The sequence below is a fragment of the Choloepus didactylus genome, chromosome 9 (genome assembly GCF_015220235.1).
Source record: "Choloepus didactylus isolate mChoDid1 chromosome 9, mChoDid1.pri, whole genome shotgun sequence".
In the NCBI taxonomy this organism is placed as follows: domain Eukaryota; kingdom Metazoa; phylum Chordata; class Mammalia; order Pilosa; family Megalonychidae; genus Choloepus; species Choloepus didactylus.
Window position 1 is genome coordinate 99,493,709 of NC_051315.1, and position 26,822 is coordinate 99,520,530.

General features: G+C 38.1%; 2 protein-coding genes across 8 annotated transcripts in view; one reads left to right on the forward strand and one right to left on the reverse strand.

Moving 5' to 3' along the window:
• MDH1B (malate dehydrogenase 1B) overlaps positions 1–10,689 on the reverse strand; it is a 24,671-nt gene extending 13,982 nt beyond the window's left edge. For 2 of the 5 annotated variants that reach the window (XM_037849715.1, XM_037849713.1), the window contains exons 1-6: positions 10,470–10,687; positions 7,829–7,941; positions 4,932–5,066; positions 4,589–4,731; positions 2,641–3,137; positions 263–404 (exon numbers count right to left, since the gene is read on the reverse strand). In XM_037849715.1, the coding sequence (XP_037705643.1) occupies positions 263–404; positions 2,641–3,137; positions 4,589–4,731; positions 4,932–5,066; positions 7,829–7,941; positions 10,470–10,491 (1,052 nt within the window). In that variant the 5' untranslated portion in view covers positions 10,492–10,687. Of the gene's footprint in view, positions 1–262; positions 405–2,640; positions 3,138–4,588; positions 4,732–4,931; positions 5,067–7,828; positions 7,942–10,469 lie in introns of all 5 variants that reach the window. The other 3 variants (XM_037849711.1, XM_037849712.1, XM_037849714.1) reach the window with 3 other exon arrangements.
• Positions 10,673–26,822, forward strand: FASTKD2 (FAST kinase domains 2). Of its 3 annotated transcripts, XM_037849708.1 has the most exons (12): positions 10,684–10,876; positions 11,503–12,335; positions 15,533–15,636; positions 16,333–16,441; positions 16,737–16,860; positions 17,118–17,257; positions 18,482–18,654; positions 21,929–22,092; positions 23,108–23,323; positions 23,772–23,856; positions 25,538–25,652; positions 26,598–26,822. In XM_037849708.1, exons 2-12 carry the CDS (start codon positions 11,601–11,603, stop codon positions 26,715–26,717), a joined length of 2,085 nt encoding a protein of 694 aa, XP_037705636.1. In that variant the 5' UTR covers positions 10,684–10,876; positions 11,503–11,600; the 3' UTR covers positions 26,718–26,822. The 3 variants fall into 3 exon arrangements, with proteins under 3 accessions (XP_037705638.1, XP_037705637.1, XP_037705636.1); XM_037849710.1 differs by lacking the exon at positions 26,598–26,822 and having other exon boundaries at positions 10,673–10,876; positions 23,758–23,856; XM_037849709.1 differs by lacking the exon at positions 23,108–23,323 and having other exon boundaries at positions 10,678–10,876.

The window sequence follows — 26,822 nt, forward strand, 5'->3', positions numbered from 1 at the left end:
AACTTTAACAGAATATGTGCTTACTTTAAGGGTAATGTGAAATATAAAAATCCATGATTTCCAAATCAAATTAATTGGGAGTGAGGATTGCCTGGTTGAAATGCTAGGAAATTTTGTGTTTCTTCAATAGATAGCATAAACAAATAGGGTGTCAACAAAGCATGTTATTTTTGTATAAAGATGTATAAGCTTATTTTAAAGGTTATAACATCTATCATACATATAATATTGTTAGTATAGTTCACTTAAAAATATATCGTACCTATCAAAAACCAGGTTTAAAACAGGACGGTAATAGTGAGGAGGTCCCCAAATAGCACTCTCACATCTATAAACCTTTGCTTTTCTCAGATCAACATAATTATTTCCACTAATATTACCCCAGATTATCACATCTTTGATGCCTGCAAAGAAAAAGAAAAAAAAAAAACAATCATAAGAATGTACATTAATATAAAAATTTGCCCCAAATCTATTTTTTATTTGTTTGTGTTAGGATTGGTCTTTTTGCTATAAAATTATTCTAAGTTTATGCTCCTTAAAAGTGTGCAAATGATGTGGATCACCCCTCTAAATCATCATGGTTTGCCAATCTCTAATAATGTTCTATAAAAGGGTATTGAATTCAAGGAGCAATGTAATGTTCCCTGAAATACTTGCTACTGAAAATTATATCACACTTGTTGGTCCTAACTTCATTTCTCTGCCTGCTATTAAAAGAGAGAGAAGCGGAGAGGGAGAGGAGGAGGGGGAGGGGGAGGGGAAGGGAGACGGAGAGGGAACATACTTCTATCTGCTTTGGTTTTGACAAAGAGTCCTTGACTCTGGGCTGGGGTAGAAATTTGGGCAAATCACTTAACTCTCTGGATGTGTTTCATCTCCTGCAAAATGTATTAAGAAGACCCTGTGGAATACCCTAGTCAACAAATAGTCATTGAATATCTTCTATGTGTGAGACACTTCTAGAAGTGAGGCTTAGAAGAAGAAAAAAAAAACCAGCCTAAATCCTTGCAACATTCTGGGGATAAAAGGGTGTGGATGAAGAAACAGCTACTATACAAAGGGATATGTACTATGAAGAAAAATAAGAGGACAGGCAATAGAGAGAAACAGACATTGCTATTTAACATGATTCTGTAATTATGAATTTTTTACGAATCTTGACTCTCAAGTGCAAATAAGTAATTTTTATTTATTAGTTTATTCATACATTCATTTTTTCATTCATTTGCTTACTTATTTATTTGCTTAAGAACTTAATTCTCTTATAAAGCCACACCACTTTCTATTGTGGAGACTGCATTCTTTCCTGTTCTCCTGTGTGAGGTATAGGCTTTGGCTTCAACTGATTTGGTTTAAGTAGGAGTGTGTTTGCTGTCTCATATAACAAGTCTGAAGGTAGGCAGTGACACTGGGGCTGGTTTAGTAGCTCAAAGATGTTATTCTCTTTGCCTTCCTCTTATGGTCCTAAGATGGCTGCAGCAGCTCCAAGTATCTCACTCTCACAAGGTTGTGTTTGAAGGCAGGCAATAGGGAAAAGAATGGATCAGAGGCTTCCCCTTTTGCCTTTTCTCTTTTCATCAGGGGGGAGTATCTTTCCCAGGAAACTCCAAGTAGAATACACACTCCGCCACCCCCAGCTGTGAGAGAAGTTGAGAAAACAAGTGATGTTTTGAGCACCTACAGTGGGAGAAAGGCTAGGGGAAGAAGCGGGTGGAAAATGGATTTGGGTAGTCAAAATTCAGCATTTACCATCCTCTTCTGAGATTCTTTGTCTCATCAAAATGACTCATGAAGTAGTTTAAGAGCACTGTCATGTGCACTTAGGTCCCTCCATTAGCTGCACGTTGCAGGAGGGAAGAGAGGGTGTTACTCTGGATTGGAGCTCTGGGATCCCACATGGGAAAATAATTCTCCAGACACAGGTAAGCCTATGGAAGGCTTCCTTCCTGAAGTCTAAAGGAATCTTTTAATCTCACTTGGTCTCATCGTTCTCATCAGCATTGAGGCCCTTTATAGCTGCAAATGCCCTAAATTATGCTATAGAAAAATATAGTGGAAATCTGCTGGTTTTTTTTTTTTTCCTCCCAGCATCTCTTCCCCCTTCATTTCTCTCTAATAGCATCCTGGTTTTTCTTTAAATAAATATTGCTTCCCCAATATCAGTCTATATGGTTTGGGTGGGGCTGTCTTCATGCCTTCGGTTCATCATTAGGCATGTGACCCTGATGGCCATAATGATTGATACAGAGATCACAGGTGATCCATGCCAGGCCAATGAGATATTATCCTGCTATTTTTTGCATCAACAATTTTGGGGAAAAAAGCCCTCTTTTTCCTGGGGTTGCTTAGCTATGAGCATGAGTCTGGGATAACAGTGGCCATTTTGCTACTTCTTGGAAAGAACTGGCCTAAGAATAAAAACAACACTGAGGAAAGCAGAGCTGAGTGATGGACCAAGAGACAGCGCAAGGGAGTCCTGATGTCAGTATTTCTTGACATCCTTACAGCGGGGCTTAGATTTTATGGCTTCCTACTTCTATTCCAGACATCCTGAATGATTCTAGAGGTATAGTACTCCTCTTAGCCATTTGTCTAAAACAAAAACAAATACAAAAACAAAAATAGGAGTTCACTCACTTGAAGGAGTCGTTTTCAATTTTCTGGCCAGAGCAGCTTTAGCTTCGCCTTCTATCCCCAATGCCACAGCGATAATGTTGCGTTTGATGCTTGGGGCATATCTCATAAGCAAAGCTGTTTTAAGATTTACAAAGGTTTTTCCTCCCACAACAACTCTGACTGATTCATGAGCATTTTTCTCAATCAGGTATCCATACAGCCTACACAGAGGAACCCTGCTTCGCATGCCTTCTTCTAAAGTATTCACCTCCTTGTTGGTGCTGTCATCAAGAATGATGATCACGTCGGCTTGGCGGAAGGCCTCCTCCACTTTAGTGCATATGGAGACACTCCGGAGGACTGGCACTGCCAGGTCCTGAACCTCCATCACTATTGTTTTGAGATTTTCTTCCATCTGTCTGTCATCAAACAGCGTTATGCTAATTTCCGTCTCCATCCCAAATACTTCACCACTTGTCAAAATGGGAATTAGGTGGTAGCAGGCAGGAGCAGATGCACTGATAAAAATGTGATGCTGGTTAAATGCTTTGTCCCTTTTAAGCCCTTATTTTTAATAGAAATTTTGCATGTACATTCATAGAGTGAACATTTTTTAATAGACATACACAGCTGCACAGACATTTTTAAGGTCAGAAATAAAAAGTGGAACAAAATATTCTCACTATTAACCCCTTGCTCTATTTGAAAAAAATGCCCCCCCCCAAAAAAATTCATTTATTTATTAGGCTTTTCAAATGAAATAGAATTTTCCATATGTGGGAAGCAAAATTTAAAATAACTATACCATATTACTCCAGTCACATGTTTACATTTCCTCTTAAAAAGACAGAGAAATAACAAGTTTCATTTAACCATAGTCTTTTTTTGTTTTATACTCTCATCTACCAAGTGATGACACTTTGGGTTTCAACACAAGTAACCTGTAAATGGTCTATGTGGAGCCACAATTCAGCAAATTTCTGGATAATCTATATATGTGGTTATCAACTGAGAGCTGTTAATGACCCCTGTGGGCATTTTTGGTTTTCACAGTGGGTTGAAGAGGGGTAGAATGGGGGCTTCAGGAGTATCTGTAGCATTCTAATTCTTTAAAAAATACCTAAAGCTGATGTAATAAATATGGGTGATAGGTTCATAGATGTTTACTATATCCCTCTATGTTTTTCTGTATTTGAGATGTTTCATAACAGATAATTATAAAAATGAGTGTATATACGAAGAGATATACACCTGTCGTGGGAATGACTGGGGAAAGTAGGGAGCGGGGCAGAGAGAGAAAGACAGACAGCAAGAGAGACACAGAGAGAGTGCTGAGAAGCAAAGAGAAAAAGTGACAACAAAGACTGCACGTGACCCAGACTGAGAGAATGGGGACAAAAGTGAGGAGGAGAAAAGGTAAGAAGGAGCAAGTATGAAGGGGTGGTTGCAGAGGGTGAGTGCAGAAGTAAGAGAGGAGAGAGGGAGACAGCAAGAGTCAGTGAGGGGCGGGGGAAAGGCAGAGGGGAAGGAAAGCAAGGGAGAGGGAGGGAAGGGCAGAGCAACTGGGCAAGGCACAAAGCAAGAGTAAGAGTATCAGACTGTGTAAGAGGCACAGAAAAAGAGGGCTAGCGCTGGGACAGTGAGGACCAGAGATAGAGTTATGGAGTCAACATCCATAGGAAAAACTGCTTCCAAAGTAAATATCCATGCTCTAAAGTTGATGTTAGATTAAATACGCATAATCTAAAACTCACATATGGGGCTATATTGCACTGTATATGTACATGTATATACATATGTATATGCATATTTATATGTATATATATACGTATATGTATACAGAAGTGTGCATAGAATGACAACTCTCAAACCGGACATCTGGGTAATCTGTCATAGAATTAATCTACCTCACTGTCCTTTCTAAATATAAAAAGTCAATCTCATGAATTCTGGGTCTTGATTGCCCTACCTGGTGATCCAGACCTGCAAGGGGTTAATGAGACTTTTGAGGGCTTCTTCCTCCAGCTCTTTTTCTATATGTGTCTCTAGGTTCTCTTGAGCAATTATCAGCATCAGCTCACTTGTCATGCTGGAGGTGACATCATAGTAAAGCTAAATATTGGGAAAGAGCCAACATCAGAGAATGGATAATCAGTTACTGACAACAACTATACGGGAAAGTTTTCTTTTAAAATTAAAACAATAAAAAAGAAAGCTGAGAGAATCCCTCAGAATGCAAGATATTTGAAAAATAAAATAACATGAGAGAACAAAAATATTTTGAACAGATAAAACAACTTAATATATATTACCTGGGCATGCTCCAGGAACTCATTGTATCCTCCCAAAAGCAAACCCTTTCCTCCACGATCCAGCAGCTCTCTCCAGATGATGGGGGAATTTTTATGACTCCACTTATTCTTCTCACACACATTTTTCAGCCATTCCTATTGAATGAGATACATGAGAAGTCAGATATTAAATCTAACTCAACTTTACAGTTCAAACACTTACATACTAGCTTGTTATTTTACTGCCACTGTGTATACATCATAAAATTTAGATACCTTTAAAAAGTAAAATGTCAATACAGAAAATAGTGATGAATTAAGTAACAAGTTAATCAAACAAGAAAGATCTTTATATTAATTGATCAAATCAAAGAACTGAAGGTTCTCTCTTTGCTGAGGAGAACAGGAGTGCAATTGCGTTTAGCTTAAAGAGAGGCCAAACATTCAACTGATTTCAACAACTAATTTCTTCCCTTGTTCTTGTATATGAGATATTTCCAGTCTTAGGGTCATATCATTTTGTATTGCCTTTCAAATCTGTGGGTTAGGTTTATGTAGCTCAGACTGAATTAATGTGCTAAAAGTTATCTGGGGATTTCTGATACTACTACAAAAAGTTTAAATTATCATTATCTAGTTTGTATAGACCAGGCCTTTTAATGACCAGATGTGAGAAGAGACAGAGAGCAACAATTTTTTTTGGCAAAGAACATGGAGGCATTCTTAAAGCTCTGTCCCTGGGGGCATGTGTCATGAAGCTACCTCACAAATTAAATTTTAGAAGCTTATTTCCCTTGCTGAATTTGGAGATCTCCCTGCCTTTACCCAACCTGAAAGCAAACAGTGCTGTGAGGATTTGGCCATGGTTCCTCTAGTCACACACTGCCTGGCCAATGCAGACCTAGACACTGTGAGGAAGGGACTCTACTCCACGACACTTCAACACCAAGCCAATGTGTCCTGGCAGAGGTTGGGAGAATATATATAGGCCTGGGCCCTGAGGGTGCTGAATCCAAAGTGGGACATAAAGTTGGACAAAGGATATTTTATTGGTACAAATCACTCTTCTGTGATTCAGGAGTGTACACCCTGGCAAGAACTTCAGGGGAAATGATAACATGGCTGCTAGGATGGCTCTCAGGAGCTTGGAGAAAGTGATGGCCCATACAAATGAAGTAGAAGTTCTGGAACTTCCATGGAAGACAGTGGAAGAAGGGATCAAAAAGTTTAGAAAACTGGACTATGTAGCATGGAGAACCTACCAGCCAACTGGTAGAGCCTGAGGGACACTACACTCATCAAAGTGATAAGGAATGCACTGTGAGGAGGTTCCAGCATCACTGAGAAGCCCAGATGTGGCTGTCTATTACAGGCCAGGGCCAATAGTGAGACATACTGCTAAAGAGCTGGACTCCCTGACAATTAGGTTGATAGAATCTTGAAATAACAGAGGCTGGGGGCAGTGTTTAACTTTCAGAAGGAAGGACAGCACAATTGTCATAAGGAGTCACCTGAAGAGGAAAGCTTACTTTCAAAGAGCTGAGAGAGATAATATAACATGGTATTCCTATGGGTAAGACAGATGGGTAGCTAACAAGGCTATTGCTCAATTTATGCAAAGCAGAGAAGTCAAGAATGAATGATCAGGAGTCTGAGGGCAGCTGCTTCAAAAATAAGTCACAATCTCTTGCTGGTTTCTGGATCTGAGTCAGTTTTCAGATCCAGGACCTATGGATGGAAGCATGCAGAATCTCCAAATGGAAGAACCCTCAACACCACAGCAAGTTTAAGATTCCCTAAGTTCTTCCCCAAAGAAACCTATAGCCATTTACTGGTTTAAATGCATACTGGGAAAAGTGGGACATCCAGACATTCTGAGACTGTTAGACACAGAGTCTGAGTTGACGTTAATATTCAGGGCCTGATGAATCATCATGCTGCCTGTAAGAGGGAATCTAGTCCTCACTTATCTACTGGGTGCTAAGGAAAGCTGCCAGCTTGAGTAAGACTCAGAGGAGAAGAACTCAGCAGCAGGCCCAGGTTGTGGTACAAGAAACCCTGCTATCTGAGTCATATACTCTGGCAGACCCTATGATATTAAAGGTATCTGTGGTAGAGTAAAAGAAGTCCTGTGGAGTTTAGGGCAAGCCCCAGTGGGAGAACCACAATGTATGTCCTTAAGGCTCTGGAGCAAGGTGCAGCCACCATGAGAACATGGCTCAGATTTTCTGTTGCAAGGAGCATAATTGACTGGAGACCCCAGTAGCTGTTCTTCTCAATCTAGTACTGCAGAAACTGGGGTTTGGGGATTGCATTATTCACTGCCAGCAGCCAAAGAAGACAACATCATGAATAGTATGTGGGACAGAGATGTTCAGACTAATAATTACGGTTGAATCCCAGCTGCCTCTGAATGCCCAACCTAACAGCAAAAGAGACCAAAGCAGAGTCCCTGACATGGCACTATTTCTTAGGAGATTCTGCAGCCACTTGGCAAGCTGACTATATCAGACCCTTTCCATCCTGAAAGGGCCAGTAGCTCATCCTCAGAAAAACAGACCTTGTCCAGATACGGGTTTGCCTTTCCTGTCCCAGAACTTCAGCCAGTACCACTCTCTTGGGGCTTATGGAATGACTGACCCACAGACATGGAATCCTGTTCAGCATAACAGCTGACCAGGAGACCAAACTAGAACCAAATTTATTCTTATTGGTCGGAGTCCCTCTACAAGGTATTAGGAAAAATATATAAATAATGTTTTGAGACTAAGTAGGGACTTGCTTTACTAGTATACAAATGTCAGTATTACATGAACACTCATTACTGAAAGTCAATCTGAAACATACAGTAGGTAATATTTAATCAAATTAGAACACATTTTTGCATGTGAGTTTAACAAACTGTAAAGGCTTCTTACCTCCCAAACATCAGGATGTTGTGTAATTTTATGTATCCGAAAATTAGGAAGATTCTCTTGTAAATAGTCTGCCAAAAGTTCTGCTTTAGCATAATATGGACAATTTGCTTTACCTAAAAGGGTTCAAATTAGCAATGTTTTCTTTTATCACACAGAAATTATCATGCAATTATAAATATGAGCCACACAATTACAGAAATAATCATACAGTTATAATATAAACTTATTACATAGTTAGAATATAATCATACAGTCACATTGACTTTTCATATTTATTCTATTGACAAAAATAAAATAAGTTTCATAGGAGGTCAGAATCATAAGTAATCATATGTGGAAAGGAAAAAAATGGAATATTTACTCTCTTCCAGAACTATGCTAGACCTCATTTTCTCTAAGAGGCTAGTCATTACGAGCCATTAAAAGGTAAGGTATCAAGTGAAGAGTAGTGGTAAAATTACATTTTGATTTGATATGTGTGGCGGGGAGTGAAGAGGGAGGGAAAAGCTGAGGGAGAGAGAGGAGCATGAAAAGCATTTATTTTCTGCCTTGGGTAGATGATCCTACCCTCACCTGAGTGAAATCATGAATGAGAAGCTTAATTTTAGATAAGTACAGTTGGAGGTATCTGTAGTATATCTAACTAGATATGACCAGCAGGTAGCTGGATATATGTGTAAACTTCAGGTGCCATGTAAGGGCTTAAGATGCAGAATTTGCAGCCATGAACACACAGAAGTTAAAGCCGCCACACTGGGTGGGGCTGTGCATCTGTAGAGTGGGAAGGGCAGGGAGCCAAGAGCAGAACTCTTTCTCAAGCATTCTTCCTCAGTTACTCCCAATCACCAGTTCTTGAGCCTTATGGAGACTTCAAGGCCATCCTTGCCTCTCAACATTCCTCTATCAGTCTCCTCCCTGACTAGCTCAAATCCATGGTAAGTCACTTCAAACCACTCTCTTGCTCATGTCTTAAATTATTTTGCCCCACTGTGCTTCTGGCAAATCAGCCTGATAAAAGTCCCTTATACTGTACAAACCCAGTAGTCTGCCTTTTCTGTGCCTGGGTCCCAGCTGCTATGTACCCCTGGAGAAACATGGTGGACCAAGCAGAGAGGTACCACTGTAAAGTCAATAAATTCATGGATACTAGTCTTCTAATTGGTCTCTGCACATCCAATCTTTCTCTCCCATAGGTGAGCTTTAGCTGTCAGATAAAATGCAAATTTGAGTATGTTCACTCCTTCTAAAAACCTTCCATGTACTTTGGATAGAGTCTAAACTACTGGCCATGGTTTACAAGAATCTACATTATCTAACTCTGGCCTCAGCTTATGACACTGTCTTCCTTGTATACTTTTCTCCAGTTGTACTAAACTTATTTCAATTTTCTGCAAACATCACTAAACAAGGTTCTCCTCATTCCAACCTCTCCGCCTGCCTCCTGTGCCTCAATTGCTTTCCTCCACCACTCCTCTACTCCCCGGGGTAACTCTTCCTCATCTTCAGGTCTCTGCATAAAAATCACTCCTTCTGGGAAGCCCTTACCTAACTAAGATTCCCTAGCTCCCATAAAACCCTGTCCTTCCACTGTCACACATGCAACATTCTTTGTGTTTACCACTGTATTCCCAGCACACAATCAGTCAACAAATATTCATCTGAATGAATAAAGAAGCAAAGGAAATAGATTTTTAGGCAAGTGGAAGATGTCAATTATGGTCAACACATCAAAGAAGTAAAATAAAATAAGGACTGAACAGCTTCTGTGGAAGTCATTGGTGACTTGGTGAGGGCAGTTTCTGTAAGGAGACAGAAGTAGAAGCCAGACTGAAGTGGAACAAGGAAGTGGAGATAGGCGAGTAGGCTACTCTTTTAAGAAACTTGCTGTGAAGGGAAGGGGGTAGATACAATAGCCTGTTATAGTATCAGCCTCATTATTGGTCTCCCTACTGCCGGTCTGCACTTCCTTTCCATCCTCTCCATTGCTGCGAAGGGGGGCTTTCTAAAACGTAAATTCGTTAAGGCTACTCTCCAGCTTAAAACATTCCCCACTGCTTTCAAGACACAATTCAAACTCCTTTGCTTGGCGCGGGTGAGATGCAAGGATCTGGCTCCTGCTCCCCTTCTTGCCCCAGATCCTGTCACTTCTCCCATATTCAGATCTTCTATCAGGCCATGGTTTCTAAAGCCTCTGTCTGGAACGGCCGCCCCCATCCAAAACCTTCACAACACAGCTCCTGCAGCACCTCGCCTCAGCAAGCCTACTTCGGGTCCACCATCCCATCCCACTAGATAAAGTGCCACTCATCTATGCTCTCGGATTCCTGTGCACGTCTCCATTGTTGCATAATGACATTGTATCAAAATTACTTGTTAATAGGTTTGTTTACCCCATGAAAGAGAAATCTCCTCCAAGGCTGGGGCTAAATCTTGCCCCCATTGTATCCCCAGTGCCCGGCAGTGCTTGGCACACAGTCACAGCCTAAAAAGTAACTTTGAACGAATAAAGCATCACGTGGTCTGTTTAGATGCTGGAGTTGCCAGAATAGAGGTCAGTTAAGGTAACTGCCAATCGGCCATGGGAGGTGAGCTGTTGTCGATGGTTTGAGCGACTTGGCGGACGGAAGTGGGGATCACTCACCAGCCAGCACGAATTTGGCCATTCCTTAGCTGAGACTCTGAGGCAGACCCGCGGTTGGTTTCCAGGCAACCACACCAGCAGAGGCGCGGCGCAGGCGCACTCCAAAGCTGAGCGCGTGGTCTGGCGCACAGCCGGAGAGAAGTTGGTTGTGGGAAGTTATGATTTGAAGGGGTTGCGATGGGTACACGCATAGACTTATGTTCCCTTATGAGCTCAGTTGTCTCCCCTGTCTCTAACTCTGTGTCCAAAAAAACTAGTGAAACTCTTCTGTAAATAAATCGTCTTCAGCCATCGCGAACGTACTGTTTTTGACCCATGAAGGAATCCGTAGAATCTCGCGATACCCACAGGTCGCGGGAACTCTCTGATGGCTTCTCCTGTTCTTAATCGCGGGGTTCTGGCCTAAGGTGAGTGTGGAGGATGAGCGTGGGCTTCTTGCCCTGCGGAGAAAGGTCTCAGGAGTTGCCCCGGCCCTAAGTTTGGTGAGGGGATTAATCCTGACCTCCAGCTCTAGAAGAACGGGCTCCTGAGACTGGTTCAGCGAACTAGTGAGGCTGGCCAGGCTTACCTCCCTTCCAAGCTCAGCTCATGCAAACGTCATTGTCGTTTCTGCTCCCTCTCTTACCCAAGTCCCTATTCTTAATCGTTGCTACATTTTCATGTTATAAAGTATCCATCAGTGTTAAATCCTTTATTTTATTGAAGACATCTCCAAAACTGTGCTAAAATAAAATCCGTCTTGCGGAGGAAGCTCTGGGGAACACGTTTCCACCAGAAATTCACTTGACTTTTTTTTAAAGCTTGTATTTGTACAACGGCTGCTTTCAAGATAACCTGGCTGCTTTTAAACAGTGGGCGCATTGTGGTAGAAGTGAAGGAAACCCATATTGGTAAACTGGTTTTACAATTTTAACGTAAACCTTTTATGGCTCGATAGGTTCCCATTTTAGTCCTGTTAAATGCGTTTCATTTCTATAATAAAGTAAAAGTTTTTTTTTAATTTTTAATCCTTTTATGATCCTTTCCCTTACAGGAAAACGATGGCATGTGTTCTCTTTCCCTGGTAGAAGTGACATTCGTTTCCTTTTGACAACTTTAAAGCTATTTGAAAGTGTTTATGTGGATAACAAAATGAATATCAAAGCAGGTTGTTTTTTCTGGAATTTCAGACAATTCAGTACTTTGGTTCTAACAAGCAGAACTGTGAGGCTAGATCCTTTGCGATTTTGCAGATCAAAAATTGTTTATCCAAACTGGAACCCAAGAAACCTTCTCTTAAATGACCTGGATAATGGAATGCAATCTTCTGTTAGATATTTGTTTCAGGATGTGTTACTTTCTAAATCAGGAGATGATGGCCTTCAAACAAAGAGGCTAAGCACTGTACCAGTCCTTACAGTTGACAGATCACTTTGCCCTAGAAGACTGTCTTTTGACTCAAAATACTCTGTCTCTGATGCTACATCTGATAATGAGTTGAAGAAGATAAACTTTCATCATGAGGTCTCCAATGAAGATCTTCTCACTAAGGAAACAAAACCAACCCCTGTCAACTATAGAAAACTGGCTCAGGTGTGTAATTCCCTGAGTGATGTGTTAGATACATTTTCAAAAGCACCTACATTTCCTAGTAGCAACTATTTCTCAGCAATGTGGACAATTGCCAAAAGGATGTCTGTTGATCAAGAGCGCTTTGAAAAGCAACTGATGTTTAACCATCCTGCGTTTAGCCAGCTGTGTGAACACATGATGAGAGAAGCCAAGATCATGCGCTGTGATGACCTGCTCTTCAGTTTTCATGCTATGGTGAAGCTTGGAATCCCTCAGAATACTCTTCTGATGCAGACTTTATTGAGGGTTATCCAGGTAAAATCAAAAGGAGAAGTAAACTCACTTTTACTCAGATTAGCATATCTGACAAGAATGAGGGGGAGTGGAGATTTAGCTTCCTTAAAAGAGACTATCAATGGAATGGGGGTTTCTTTTACACTTATTTCTGCATATATGTTGCATGATCCAGGGACCTTAAATAGCTAGGTCTTTCCTCCCTTTTGCTGTAGAAATTTATTTTTAATGAGATCCTCCCCCATATTCCTTCCCCAGGGTTGCATAGTAGTGAAGAGGCTAAAATGAGGAGAGATGCAAGATAAACAAGGCAAAGCTGGGTAGTTGAAGGAAGGAGAGAAGGGAAGAGAACTAATATTTATTGAATACTTAGACCCTTTACTCATATAATCTTATTTAATCCAGTCAACAGCCCTGCAAGATTGATATTACCTTAGATTTTGCAGGTGAGAAAACAGACTCAGTAAGGTTAAGCAACTTAGCTAAGGTCACATAACTAGGGAGTGGCAGAGCTAAGATTCACATCGTCTGCCAGCATCTTTATTCTGCTTTCCCTAGACTTGTAGGTGTATAGAGAATTGGTGGTGTTCTTCTACCAACATGGATTATGGATTCATATATGTATGAAATAAACATTTATTGAGTGTCAACTATGTACCAATTACTGCATTTGTCACTAAGGGTATAAAAGTATGAAGGATAGGTTCCTGCCCTTAGGAAGCTTATGATGTAGAGAAGAATACAGATGTTATGCAGACAATTACAACAGTAATAACACAACATTCGCTGAATGAGTCATACATTTACTATGTTTCAGGCAGTGCACCAACCTTAAGGAACACAATTGTGAACAATATACTGGCCTCATAGAGCTTTCAGAGCAAAGAAAGAGAAATATAATCTTATTAGAGTATGTAACAGGAGCTTCTAACCTACTCAGGAGAAGACTTTCATGATGGGAAGAGGCATTGGGGAGAATAGGATACAAGGTCAGTGTTTGAGGCAGAGATATGTGAAGACATTGAATACAGAATTGTGACCTGAAATCTTCAGTATAGCCTTTTTAAAGTAAATATTTGTATTCTCTTCTTTCTGATTAGGGAACTGAGACTTAAAAGAGCGCAAATAACTTGCCCAGAGTCACATATTAGTGTCACTGTTTGTAGGTGCTTAATAAATAATTGCTGAGTGAATGAACAAACACCTAGTCCATGATAGAAATGGAGTTCAAGCCCAATAGAAGATTGTATCTAAGCTGAGTCCAGTGGATGAACAGTAGTTTGTGAGAGTATTAATAGCGAAGGGGATGGGATTTCAAGCAGAGATGATTGCATGTGCAACATCCCAGAGCAAAACTTTAGCAAATTGGAGAACTGAAAGTAGTTTGGTCTGACTGAGGGACAGAATGTAGGATTGTGTGTGTGTGTGTGTGTGTGTGTGTGTGTGCAGGGTGTGGGGAGGTGGCAGGTTTTGTATTTGGTAGTCAAGGAGGAAGGGTGAGGGATGCAGTGGCAAGATGTGAAGCTGGGCAATAGAGGCTGTATCATAAAGAGCTTTTTATGCCTGGCTGAGGAGTTTGGATTTATGCTGTGGGTAATGGGATCCATTGAAGGATCAGCATGCTCAAATTTGTACTTTAGGTCCCTGAATGAGAAGAAAATGGATTGGAGGAAGGGTAAAATTGGTTGGAAGAAGCCACTTTTAGTTTCAAACAAAGGTAGGGGGAGGTGCAGTGTCCTAATTGATGTCATTGAAATGGCACCAGAAGTGATGAAGAAAGGACTCTCATTGAAGTAATTATTTACGTTTTAAGGGTGGACACATCAGTAGACTTCTAAACTCAGTGATCATAATTAAATAATTTTTTAAAAGACAGGAATTTCCTGAGGACTACATGTATTCAGTCTAGCTGTAGAATTCAAAGATGGGGTTTATAGCTAGCTCTATAAGAGTTTTTAACTCATAACATTGCTGTCATTCTCATTTGTCCTCAACAAAGAAGTAATTTTTATTGTGTGTGTGTGTGTCTGCTTAAATCACAGAATATCTGTGTGTATTTAGTAGACTGTATATTTGTTTGTTATATAGCTGTATAAAAGTGATTATAGTATTTGCTTTATGTGGTCAGTGATACTCTTACTAGCCTTTGGACAGGTTTTCCCATCAGTATAGCAGCTGCATCAGTGGGGTATTATGAGCAGTGGATATTTGGAGTCAGAATATCTATATGTATGATTGGACTAATGTTGTGAAGACATTTTAGCTAGAGAATGAAAGGACAGTGTGCCATCAGCGAATTTGCCCTTCAAGTACATAGCCAAGTGGTCTTTGTTTTTAAAGCAGTTGTTGATGGAATGCTACTAATTGTTGTGGAAACTCTCCCATGGGAATGAAAACTTTTTTTATCTTCTAGCCATATCCATTTCTTATCATTATCTTGTTCTGACTTGAAACTTTGTGACTTGTTAGTCATGTATAGCATACTTCTTTCAGCCTACTTTTCCTCAGGTGTAATCACAACTTTTCAGATGAGGTGTATACTGTTGTTGTGATTAAATTATAGAGCACTAGGTAAGCTGTGTTGTTACTATTCACTTTCCAAATTATGCCCCTGCCGTTTTTGAAGTCTAAATTAGTATCTCAACCCAAGGGACCTCCCTGAAAGAAGGATCTGGAGCCTGGGGCTCCCCAGGCTTGAGTCCCAGATAGTGGTGGTAAAATACGGCAGCAAATATGAATCAGAACATTCACAGTGAAGTTACAACTCAATATCCAGGTGAGAATATAGGGAAATTGTAAGAGCAGAACCATCTAAAGGTCTTTAAGGAAGGGCAAATTGCCTTGAACACCCCAATATTTCTTAACTATTGTACTTCAATTGCTGTTTTCATATTGACCTTGAGTCCTAAGAAGAGGTTAAAAAAAGAAAGTTTGATATAAGTTATTTCAGAAGCCGAGGATTAGAATCAATATTAAATGGATTTTCAGTGGTAATAGTGAATGTAAAAAAGTATTGAGGCATAAAAGGATGAATTATCAGCTATTTGGAAAACTCAATAGTATGATATCTTATTTCCCAAAGATGCTGTTTTTTGTGAATTATTGGTTTGATGTTTAATCCTTTAATCGAAAGCATCAGATCATTGGTTTTGCTTGGGCAAGATAGTCTATAGTATGGGTTTATCACCTGCGCTAATTTTGTACTTCTGTTTCAATAGGGGCGTATCAATGAGTGTGATGAAAAATGTCTTTCAGTTCTGTCAACTGTTTTAGAGGCAATGGAGCCATGCAAGAATGTAGATGTTCTTCGAGCAGGATTGCGGTGAGAGCTCTCTTACACTTTCTTCATGCTGTTTTCTCTGTTTCTGTAATGTCTGAAATAAAGAATGGAAATGACAGCTCCATTCTTTCGTGAGGGGGTGGGATGTCAGTGGGTGGGAGTTTTGTTGGTAGTTGTTAGAGTCTTTAATACCTTATTAAACTTAAAATCCTGACCTTGGACGAGATAATACTTCTTTTAGATTCGACCAAAAAAGTGTGAGTAACATGGAAATCTAAATTAATTTATCATAAAACAAAGTTCTGATATGGATAGAGGGCAAATTGACATTTGTATTCAATTCATAAAGGTTATTTAGGCTCTATCTGGGAGTTACATGACACTGGCACAGCTTGACAAGGATCTTGAGTTTTATAATTTATAAAATTGATGCAACTGATCTAATGTCAGCGAGAATCATACTTAATTTCTATTTTCATTGTGCATTAGAATATCTTACTGTAATCACTTGATGTGATTTGTTCATTAGTAAAGACAACAGAATAATCTGGGACCAAGTAGTGCTAGATTCTGGATCTTTCACTAACTATTTATGCTTTCTTGGACAGGTGGATCACTTCATTCCTGTGGGCTTCGTAGTCTTTGTCTGTAAGAAATAAAAGTTGGATCAAATGTACTGTTACAATTTCTTCTCTGGTTCAGAGATTCTAGGATTATGTTTGTTGTGTTTTATGACAGGATTCTAGTTGATCAGCAAGTTTGGAAAATAGAACATGTCTTTACATTGCAAACCATGATGAAATGTATTGGAAAAGATGCACCTGTTGCTCTTAAAAGGAAACTGGAGGTTAAACACCTTTTGAATTTTCTTTAGTGGGTGAGATTTGAGAATGATACTGCTTGTGACCTGCTATTGCTTCCTAAAGTCAGTTTTTAATCATGATATTCCTGGGCTTTGGGTTTAGCTTTGTATATGTGAAATAAAAATAGATGTATATTTATCTGTTAAATATATTTACAAATATTTATGTATATTTCTGTGTGAATCATTTTGCTCATACTTTATCCTTTTATTTAAAAAATAAAAGTTTAGTTTATTTTGCTGCAAGTGATAAATTCAATTTAAGTTTGTTTTTCTTTAGATGAAAGCCTTGAAGGAATTAGGCAGATTTTCTATTTTGAATAGCCAGCGCATGTTTGAGGTACTAGCTGCCATGAATCACCGTTCTATTATACTCCTGAATGAATGCAGTAAGATGGTCATGGGTAAGGGGAATTTTTCGTTATGATTTATAACATCTGATATAGTTTTAGGCTATATTTGTTTTGTTTGTTTTAAAAACTTTGTTTTTATATGAGAAATATCTAATGATACGGTTACATCTAAACTTTATTTTTGCCTCTGGCTTTCTTGGAAAATATAATGCCATTTTTTCTACGGAAATAAAAGTATTAAGCATCTTGAATGTTATATTCAAAGCCATCTGGTAATTTTTGTTTGTTTATTTACCTCATTCTTAAAGATAATATTCATGGATGTCCTTTTAAGATATTGGTTAGCATATTGCAGTCATGCAAAGACCTCCGATACCGTAATGTAGATCTCTTCAAGGGAATAGCAGATTATGTGGCTACAACTTTTGACATCTGGAAGCTGAAACAAGTGAGTATGTTAGTTCAGAATAAGCCTCAGAGAGTTTCAAGAAGCATGTTAATTCTTTTAAGATTCTAAATATTGCCCTTTCAGCTTTATAGAAGTTAAGATACCAAAAGTATTCCAGTGCTAAATTGACTTTTTTTATTAGAGAAGTTGTGGGTTTACAGAAAAATCATAAAATACAGATATTCCATATTTTACCCTATCTAAATTGACTTTTGAAAAATTATCTCTTTATTAATTCTCTCTGGAGGTTACTTGCTAATATACTTTTCAACCTCTTGACCATCTTTCTATCTGAAAAAAATTATATTGTGAGGAGTTTGCTCTTCTACTGGTTTTCAAAAGATTGTATAGTACTTTGGTTAGATATATAGCATCATTTCTGCATTTCCACTTTTTCCTTGTTAGATGTAGAATAATTTAGGGTAATAAAGGTGAGTGATGTGATAGGCTTATGCTTTTTGAAGAATAAAATGTTACTACCTAGTGATCATATCTATTTTCTATTCCTGGAAAGTTTGCTTGTTTCCTCCAGAGTAAAAGCCTTTAAATTCAAGGACTGTATTAATAATAAGAACATCTAAATGAAGCAGCTGATAAAAACTTTTGCACTGAAGTAGATGATAAACATGATCAATATCTAGACTTTGGGGACCAAAGTGATTATTGAGTTTACTATGGAAATTGATTTTGGAAAGAGAAATAATAATAATTGTGAGAGGACTCAAGAGGGAAATGGGAAGTGAACTGGAAAATTTATTTTTATTATAATATTTTAGTTCCATTTTCATTTATAGAAATTGACATTGAACATAAAATTTTTTAGTTATCTCTTAGATATTAGAATCTAGGAAGTATCAAGATTTGTGGGAGAACAGTTCAAGATTGAATTGGTTTTGAAAACTTTAGAAAAGGTATATTTAAAGGAAAGTTTCAGCTCTTTTATAGGAAAAGCATATAGGAAAAGATTTATTTTTAAATGAAATGGAAATATGAAGCTATTGTATGCTCGTTTTCTCAGCTTATGAAAAGAGATTGCTTATTAACCTGATACTGGATTCAGGAATTAATGGAACAGATTTTGTGAGGAAAAAGTTAATTATTTCTTTTCAGGAAATATTTTGTTGATCAGGACAGTTCTACTGCTGTTAAAATTTTTTGAGATTTAAAAAACAAGTTACCATTAGCATATAAAGAGTTTTTCCTTTAATTCTCTGTCTTTTTAAGGTTCTCTTTCTCCTCATTTTGTTTGAAAACTTTGGCTTTCGACCTATTGAATTGATGGACTTGTTTATGAAGAAAGTAGTGAATGAACCCAAATCCTTAAACATGAAAAGCGTTGTGTCTATTCTTCATGTATATTCTTCTCTCAATCACTTCCACCAATGTCAGAACAAAGAGTATGTGCTTGTTATTTTTTTTTTTACTTTTTTATTGCTGCATATCGTATTTACAGAAAAGATTACAAATCAGAAGCTCAGTGAATTATCACAAGTGGACACATTCATAGCCATGAGTAGGATTCCTTACTTGTTTATGAAGTTAAGCAGAATTTTATTTTACTTTACTTTATAGAATTTTGTTTTGCCTTTGCTATCTTACTGTGGGTGTATGATATATTTGTTAATTCAGCATAGGTGTTTTCATTTCAAATTATCCCTGTTTATCCCCTCAGCTCCTGAGTTTTCATAGTTCAGTGTTGAGCCTAAGTATTCATTTATAAGTCACTGCTTTCTAATCTTCTCATTTTAACCATAGCCATATATTTCTACTATTAAATACAGCTATTCCTCAAATATGCCATGCTCTTTCATACCTCTGCCTTCCACCTAGAACATCTTCTTTTCCGTAACAGTATGGGTTCATTAAAACAGAAACACTTGTAAAGTGTCGTTTGTTAGAAGAGTAGATAAAAGCACAGAATCTGGACACAGCTTGCTTAGGTTTGAATCCCAGCACTGCCATTCATATAGCTATTTGACTTTTGGCCAAGTTACTTATCCCTGTGCCTCAGTTTCTTCATCTATTTAAAAGGGGATGATAGTTATTTCTAATAACATTGGGTTATTACATGGATTAAAAAGTAATTCTCTGTTAAGTTCTTAAAACAGTGCCTAGCACATAGTAAACACTATGAAATTGTTAGATTTTTTTAAAAAATCAGTGTAGGTCACAGTTTTGGAGGGACAAGCTAGGGAAATTCTGACGGTCTCAGTGGCAGGAATTCACAAACCACCCCTTTGCCATCAAGGGACTTGACTCTAACTATCTTCCGTCCTTGTGGTCTTCACTGGAGTTTCAGATTTCCAAAAGAAAGAATCTGATCGGCTGAGTTTGGGCCATGTGCCCATCCCTTTGGGATGGTTAATCAAAGAAGTGGTGCTGGGCAAACTAAACAGCAGCTGCTCATTATACTCTTCATTGAATTGATATTCCTTCTGTAAGACTCAACTTATGTTCCATTTTCTTTGCTTTCATTGTCTCTGCCAGTGCTTTTGTGCTTGTTACCTGTGTATAAATAATCTCTTACTATATAGGTACAATTATTTGTCGGTAAGTCTGTCTCTGCCATGCAGCTGGAAAGCTCTCTGTTTTTGTACCCAGGTTCCCATTATCCCCTAACACAGGGCTTGCCACAGAGTAGGCATGTAATAAAGGTTGAAAAATGTCCCCAATATTCAGCCTTCCTCTAGGTTTTCTTATGAGGATGACTCCCGTGTATTTCCTGTACTTTCTAGAGGAATGCTGTCAACCTGAGTGTCAGTTAGAGCTCTGGAAGCAGCCCCACGGATCCCATGGGAATAAGAGAACAAATACTGAGTGGTTAGGGAGATTTTCAACTCACTCCAGGCAACCTAAGAGAAAACTTGGTCCAATAAAATTGTTATATTGGAAATAAAGGGGAGACAATGAGGTAACACTAACATAAAGGAAGGGTGTCATGAACGTTGTCTTTTTGTTACTCTTCGCTGCTTTCATCTAACCCAGTGCTTCTCAACCAGTAGTGACTTTGCCTCCCAGGGGGATATTGGGCCATGTCTGAGGACGTTTTAAGTTGTCATGACTGGTCATTAGTGTGTTCCTAAGCTACGGACCTCAGTCTCGGTGGGTTGCATATGGTGTCACACATCCCACAAGAGTCTCAAGTTCAGTATTCATTATTCTTGACTCATTCTTTTTCACCAGCACACTTCTCCTGCCTTCCTCATCTAAGTTTATTTGTGTAGTCAGCAAACGTATACCAAGCACCTGGATGCTTAGAACAAAGATGAGTAAGACATATCTTTTCTAAGACAATCTCACTAGAAGATTCTGTATAATGGGGAAGGTAGACACATGAATTGGTAATTAAAAACATGCTAAAAACTGGAGTGATAGGATTTTATGCAGGATATATGGAGAAGAAGAGAGATACTTAACCTAGCCTGGTGAAGTGGAGGATCAGGGTGCATGTCAGGGCATGCTTCCTGGAAGAGATGGTGCCTGAGCTTATCTTAAAAGATGGATAACTAGGAGTTAGCCAAGTGAAGGGAAGAAGGGAAGAAAATCTGAGCAGAAGTGACTAAGCATGGCATGAAGGAAAGAAACAACAGAGCACATGCAGGTAAAGACAAATGGTTTGGTGTTGCTGAAACCTGAAGTATAGTAAAGGAGTTGGGGCAAGAAGACTGGAGTGTTTTCTCAAACATTTTCCTTTATGGTCACATCGGTATTAAGGACTTTGCCTTCAGACTCACTGCTCTGTGCTGTAGCCTCATTAGTTACTCACTATCACGCACAGGCCATGCATTGTCAGGGCTCCATTTCTTTGTTTAGCTTCAAATGACCTTCCCTTTTCTGTCTTTTCCACCCATTGAAATTCTACTTATCCTAAAGCTACTCTGTCTACGTTCCTTCCTCTGCACTATCACAATGCTCTACATGTGTGTGTGTGTCTTTTTTTTTTTTTTTTTTTTTGAGACTGATAAATAGCATATTCCCTGGGAGTCAGACTGACCTAGGTACAAAGAATATCTGTGCCATTTATTAGGTATATCACTCTGGGCACGTGACCTCACTTAATAATTGTGAGCTTTCCTCTCTTCATCTGTGTTTACCTACTTTGTTATACTGTGTACCACTAACTCTGGATAGTAGGACCAGACTTGAAGTTCTTTTTAACCCAGAATATTGATAGCTAAAGAATCTTAATTGTTTATAAAATTACAGGAGTGTCCCAGGCCTTCTAAACAGACTCATGAAAATCTAGCATAATGGTTAAAAGGATAGGCTCTGGAGTCTGATATCTTGGGTTCCAGTGCTCTCTGCTACTTTCTGACTCTGTCCTTGGACAAGTGACTCAACCTTTTTGAACCTATTTACTCATCTTTATCATGAAGATAATAATAATACCTGCCCCACAGAATTGTGATGGGAATTAAATGAATTAAAACATGCAAAGCATTTGCCCCAGGCAAGACATATAGCAGTGGCCAACGTTTATTGAGCATGTGCCCTTATTATGAGATAGCCCCATGTCTTGAATGATATGTGGCTGCTTATTTGCAGTCTGATGTTCTTATCTCCTTTCTTTGGACTCCTTAAAGCCACCAGTTCTGTGGCACCCTACCAGCTCTGCTATGTCTGTGTCTTCTATTTATATTTGAAACCTGGTCTTTCTTTGTTCCCCTGAAGGTTCCTAGATGTTATGGCTAGTGCTCTGACCAGTTGTCTTCACCAGATACCTTCTGAAAACCTGTTGAATGCTGTATGTTCATTTTGCTTGATGAATCATTTCCCCCTGGCTCTTGTTAATCAGCTTCTCCAAAAGGACATCATTAGTGAGCTGCTGATGTCAGGTAGGATTCTCGTGTCTAATGGGACCCAAAACAAGGCACTGCCGCTAGCTGCCTTCTGTATCTGAATGGGGACTCATTCAGAGCAATGATAGTTACAGAGTGCAGGGCACATATTACTGAGGAAAGGACTAATAATGGTGAAGTTATTGATCAGTGCCTCAAACCAGCTAATCTATGGGGCCTCTTTTAATAACAGATCATAGATATAGAAGGAAAAGGTAAGGAAAACATTATCATTACTACTTTTATTTACACTTCAGTGGCAAAGACTAAATGTTAAGTTGTTCTTTATGCCTCTCTCTGAGGTGTTTTCATTTCCTAATCATTACATGTGACATTTGGAAGCCAACTTAAGCCAACTTTTATAGCTTTAAACACTTGGTCACTTGTAGCCTATAATAAGGCACAGCCTGTTAGATCAAGAAATCATATGGTTAATACATTAATGAATTTGTTTACTCTTTGAACCAAATTAATTGTTGACTTTTGATCTTTAATATTTAACAAGGAAAAAGCAATTTCAGGATTTTATATATATATGTATATGATATACCTGAGAATAGGTTAATTTTTTTAAAAAATTGTGTTAAGAAATTCCAAAATTGAATTGTGAAGAATCAACATCATGTGCTCAGTTTTCAAGCAGTATAGTGTAGGGGAAACAGCCTTGAACCAGGAGTCAGGTGAGCTGGAGAGCTAATCCCAAATTTGCCTTTAATTTATCATGAGGTCTTTTAAAATTCCTGGGCATTTCTTCTTCTATGCTTTGAGGAGTTTAGGCTGAATCATCTCTTTAAGATATTTTAAACTTTATAACAGTATCAAGTACAGGACATTGATCTAGACACTGTGGGAATTAGGAATGCTAGAGATTCTTCCTGATAAGAAATACTGATGCATTAATACAATTTTATAAATGTGGCACTAGTATTTGTCTTAGCTATATATATATATGTGTCTGTATGTATGTGTGTGTATGTTTATATTTCTTTTTATAGATATGTTTTTTCTTTAGGTGATGTAGAGCGGAATGTTTACAAGCTTCATATTTTGGATACTTGTCTAAAATTTGATGATACTCCTTATCACAAGTCCATAGACTTATCACTGCCACAGCAGCCATCAGCACCATTAAATCCAAATACAAGGGTTGAAGAGGTGCTAAGCAGTGTTCTGGGAGGTGAAGGATACTTTTCAAAAAATGTACAGTTGCCACATAATTATCATATTGGTATGGGACTTTCCTTTATATGTGATTTTCCTTTATAAAATTATATAGTTTTTATGGTTATTTTATAATTATTATAAAAATTATTTTATTTTATTGTTATTTCTTTTTCCTTCTGACAAAGGGTTAGTTGTTTAGGAGTGTGGTGGTTAAGAACATTGTCTCCAGAGCTGGACTGCCTGGTTTGGATTCTTGTTTTACTCCTTGCTAGCACTGTGATCATAGGCAACAGCCTCAGTTTCCTTATCTGTAAAATGGCAATAATAATAGTATCCACCTTACAGGAAAATGAAATTATACATGTAAGATTCACAGACTAGTGTCTGGCACATAGGAAGCTCCCATATACTTTAGCTACTGTCATTATTAGTACTGGTAGTAGTGTATAGATTTTGAAACAAAATAATTTTGAACAGTGCTTGAAAAATCAGTATCAGTTCTTTTCTTTCAGATTTTGAAATCAGAATGGATACCAACAGAAGTCAACTGTTTCCATTTTCTGACACAGATGTGGTCTCTTCTGCAGATATTCAAAGGTTGCTTAAATATACTCATTTGCTGAGTTTTCTGAATTTAAGTCCTAATTCTAAACTGCTTTGTATTAAATAGCAGTAATAATTCTGAGTTCTTATGTTTGTATGGAGCTCTTAACACACCAAGAGACTTCTCACCCATTAATTTACTCTGTAGGTATAGATGTGGGCACAGTGGACTGGAGTTGGGCAATTTAATGAAATACATTATTTTCTCTATTCCGTTTTGAAACTAAACAGTTTAATGAAGAGCTGTTACCATAATTGAAACTATCAATGCTGTGTAAACTTTTGGAGACATTATATATTAGTGATGGTAAAGATTTGAGGCTTCTACAGAAATTGAATACCCAGTAAATATTTTGCTCTACCGCCAAGAGCTTTCCAAAGGTAGAGAAGCTTTAGCTTTTTCAATAAGCTCTATAGTGTGTGGGTCAAAGCATATTAAAGTTAATCGTAAGTTGTTTCCTTGGCTCATGCACTACAAATAGGGTGTCTGGGAGAAATGTGAAGCTGTGGCATGAGAGAATGCCCTGACTTTTAAGCAGACGTTTAAGATCACATAATCATTGCACATATCTCGTGTTCAGTCAGCCTTCATGGAAAGACTCAGCTAGGCCCTTTGGGGCATGCGAGGATGAATCAGGCATGGATCCTGACCCCAAGAAACCTAATACTTCCTATTGCACCGTAGGATATGTGCATAAGTATCATAGAGAGTGGTACAGAAAAAGTTTTGTAGGAATGCAAACCTTTATCTGCACATCCTTCTTCATTCACATGCAGTTGTATAACTTCTGCCCCTTTCTGAATAAATCTAACTTGTTCCTTGGTCATATTTTTTCAACTACTATCTTCCCTATCCATGTTACTCATCTCCTCTCAAAAAGGGTTTTCTCTCTGACCCCTTTCAAAGATCACTTTCTTTTTCAGGCAGTCCACTGTTTGGCATAATAAAATAGCATGGTGACTCTCAGTAGTAAAGACTGAGAAGTGAGATATGAGCATGCCTTAAAAAATAGAAACTTTTTCTTACGTTATCTAAGATAACAGCCAAGTGGAAGGGAGATCAATAACAATACAATTTTTTTTTCCTCCCTGTGTACTTAATGTTTCCAAAAGGACAGGAACAATGAAAAAAAAAAAACAAAAAACAAAGTACACCATCCACATTTTTGTTATATACACATTTTTAAACAGTATTGCTTTTAGGGCTTTCTTTGTATTTGGTCTCTCTGTTCCGGTTTTTAAATGCTGCCCTCTCTGGAGACAATATGTGCAAGAAGGACGTTTACCATTGGTATTATCTACACCAGTACTTCTACCACTGGTATAAATAACTATATTCAGATCAGAAATCAGCCCCACAAATGAAAGCCTTCAAATGGGTGTGTTTATATCTGAAAATTTTCCTCATCAAAAATGTAGTCATCTGTAAAGATGGCTGAGGGATAACTGGTGTGTAAAGCATTTTTATAAGATTTTTGGTTTATAAAGTAGCCTTCATGTAGTGGGATATCTGCAGGGACCAAGTAAGAGAAAGAAGTGAAGGACTAAGACCAGTAGGGAAAGGTGAGGAGGGTGGTCAGTGGAGAGCTCAATCTACAAAGAGTAGGAATGCAGCAAGATTGTAAATAGTAATCTTATTAGTAACTTCTCTTTTTTTTTTTATTTTCATTTTCAGAGTAGCTGTGCTTTGTGTTCCTGGATCTGCTTACTGTTTGGATTCAGTCCACCCCAGAGGATTTCTTGCTATGAAGATACGGCATTTGACTGTAATGGGTTTTCATGTGATCTTGGTAAGAAAAAAATGCAATGAAATATTCTTCTGTTACTAGCATACTAACAGCTGCCAGGAATGTGCTTAAAGTTGGTTACTCAGACTCTAGAGGAATTGTCAGCATTATTGGAATAAGTGTTTTAGTAATTGTTTTCTTTGAAAAAGAACATCTCTGATATGTGATTTGGCTGCTACTGACTTGATTACTCTCATTTACTAAAGGCTTTATAAATGTAATATTTGGTCACCTTAAATCCTTTTTGCTAAGAGGAAGAAAGTAGATTTTATATATATATATAATTTAAGGCACATGAAACCATACCTATTTCCAAGTTTCCTTTGGTCACCATGAGGCTGTTAAAGAATGTTTATTTCCAGGAAAAGCTCAATGGTTCTAAGAGGATGGTTCTTATTCTCTTGTATGCTTTTATTTTGGTTCTGAGCACTACTGCTTTTTTTGAATAGCCTCTCCAAATGTCTTTATATAGCAAGAAACTTACAAATGCATTTATATTCATGTTTGTGTTGGGATCTAGCTGGATGCCACTTATTTGGTTCTGTGCTTAACATGAAATGTAAACATTTAAATGATCCATTGTGATATTTTGGTATCTGTTAAGTGGATAATGATTGGTTTACTGAGGTTAAGATGGCCCCTTTCTCTTAATGGACTGCAATTTAAGGCTTTGTTTTTCATATTGACTTTTATATATGTTCTCACTTTTCCCTAGAAAAAAGAAATTTTTTTAACATTTAGAGGATTTTTAAAGTTTTTACAATATTCCCCATTAGAACACAAAGTCTTATTAGGCCTTTAAAATGTGAGTAATTATAAAGTAATATTTGCTTTTAAGAAGCAGTTGGCTTGATGTTACTTTAATGTGCTTGGATCCCTAAACTAACTTTTATTTTATGTGTTTTCATCTTCTTGGAAAACTGATTATTTTCCTCTTTCTTTGGTAAGGTCAATAATTGGGCGATTGAAAAACTAGAGATGGAGGATGCAGTCACATTTTTGAAGACTAAAATCTATTCAACCGAAGCCCTTCTGACTGCTGATGTAAATGTGCAAGGGACATGTTAAAGTAAAAACCAACCTTTTCATATTAGGAAAGATGAACTTGTAAAAATTACTTTAATAAAGACTACAATTCAGAGTCAATGGAATTCACTTGGCAGCTCACTGTAA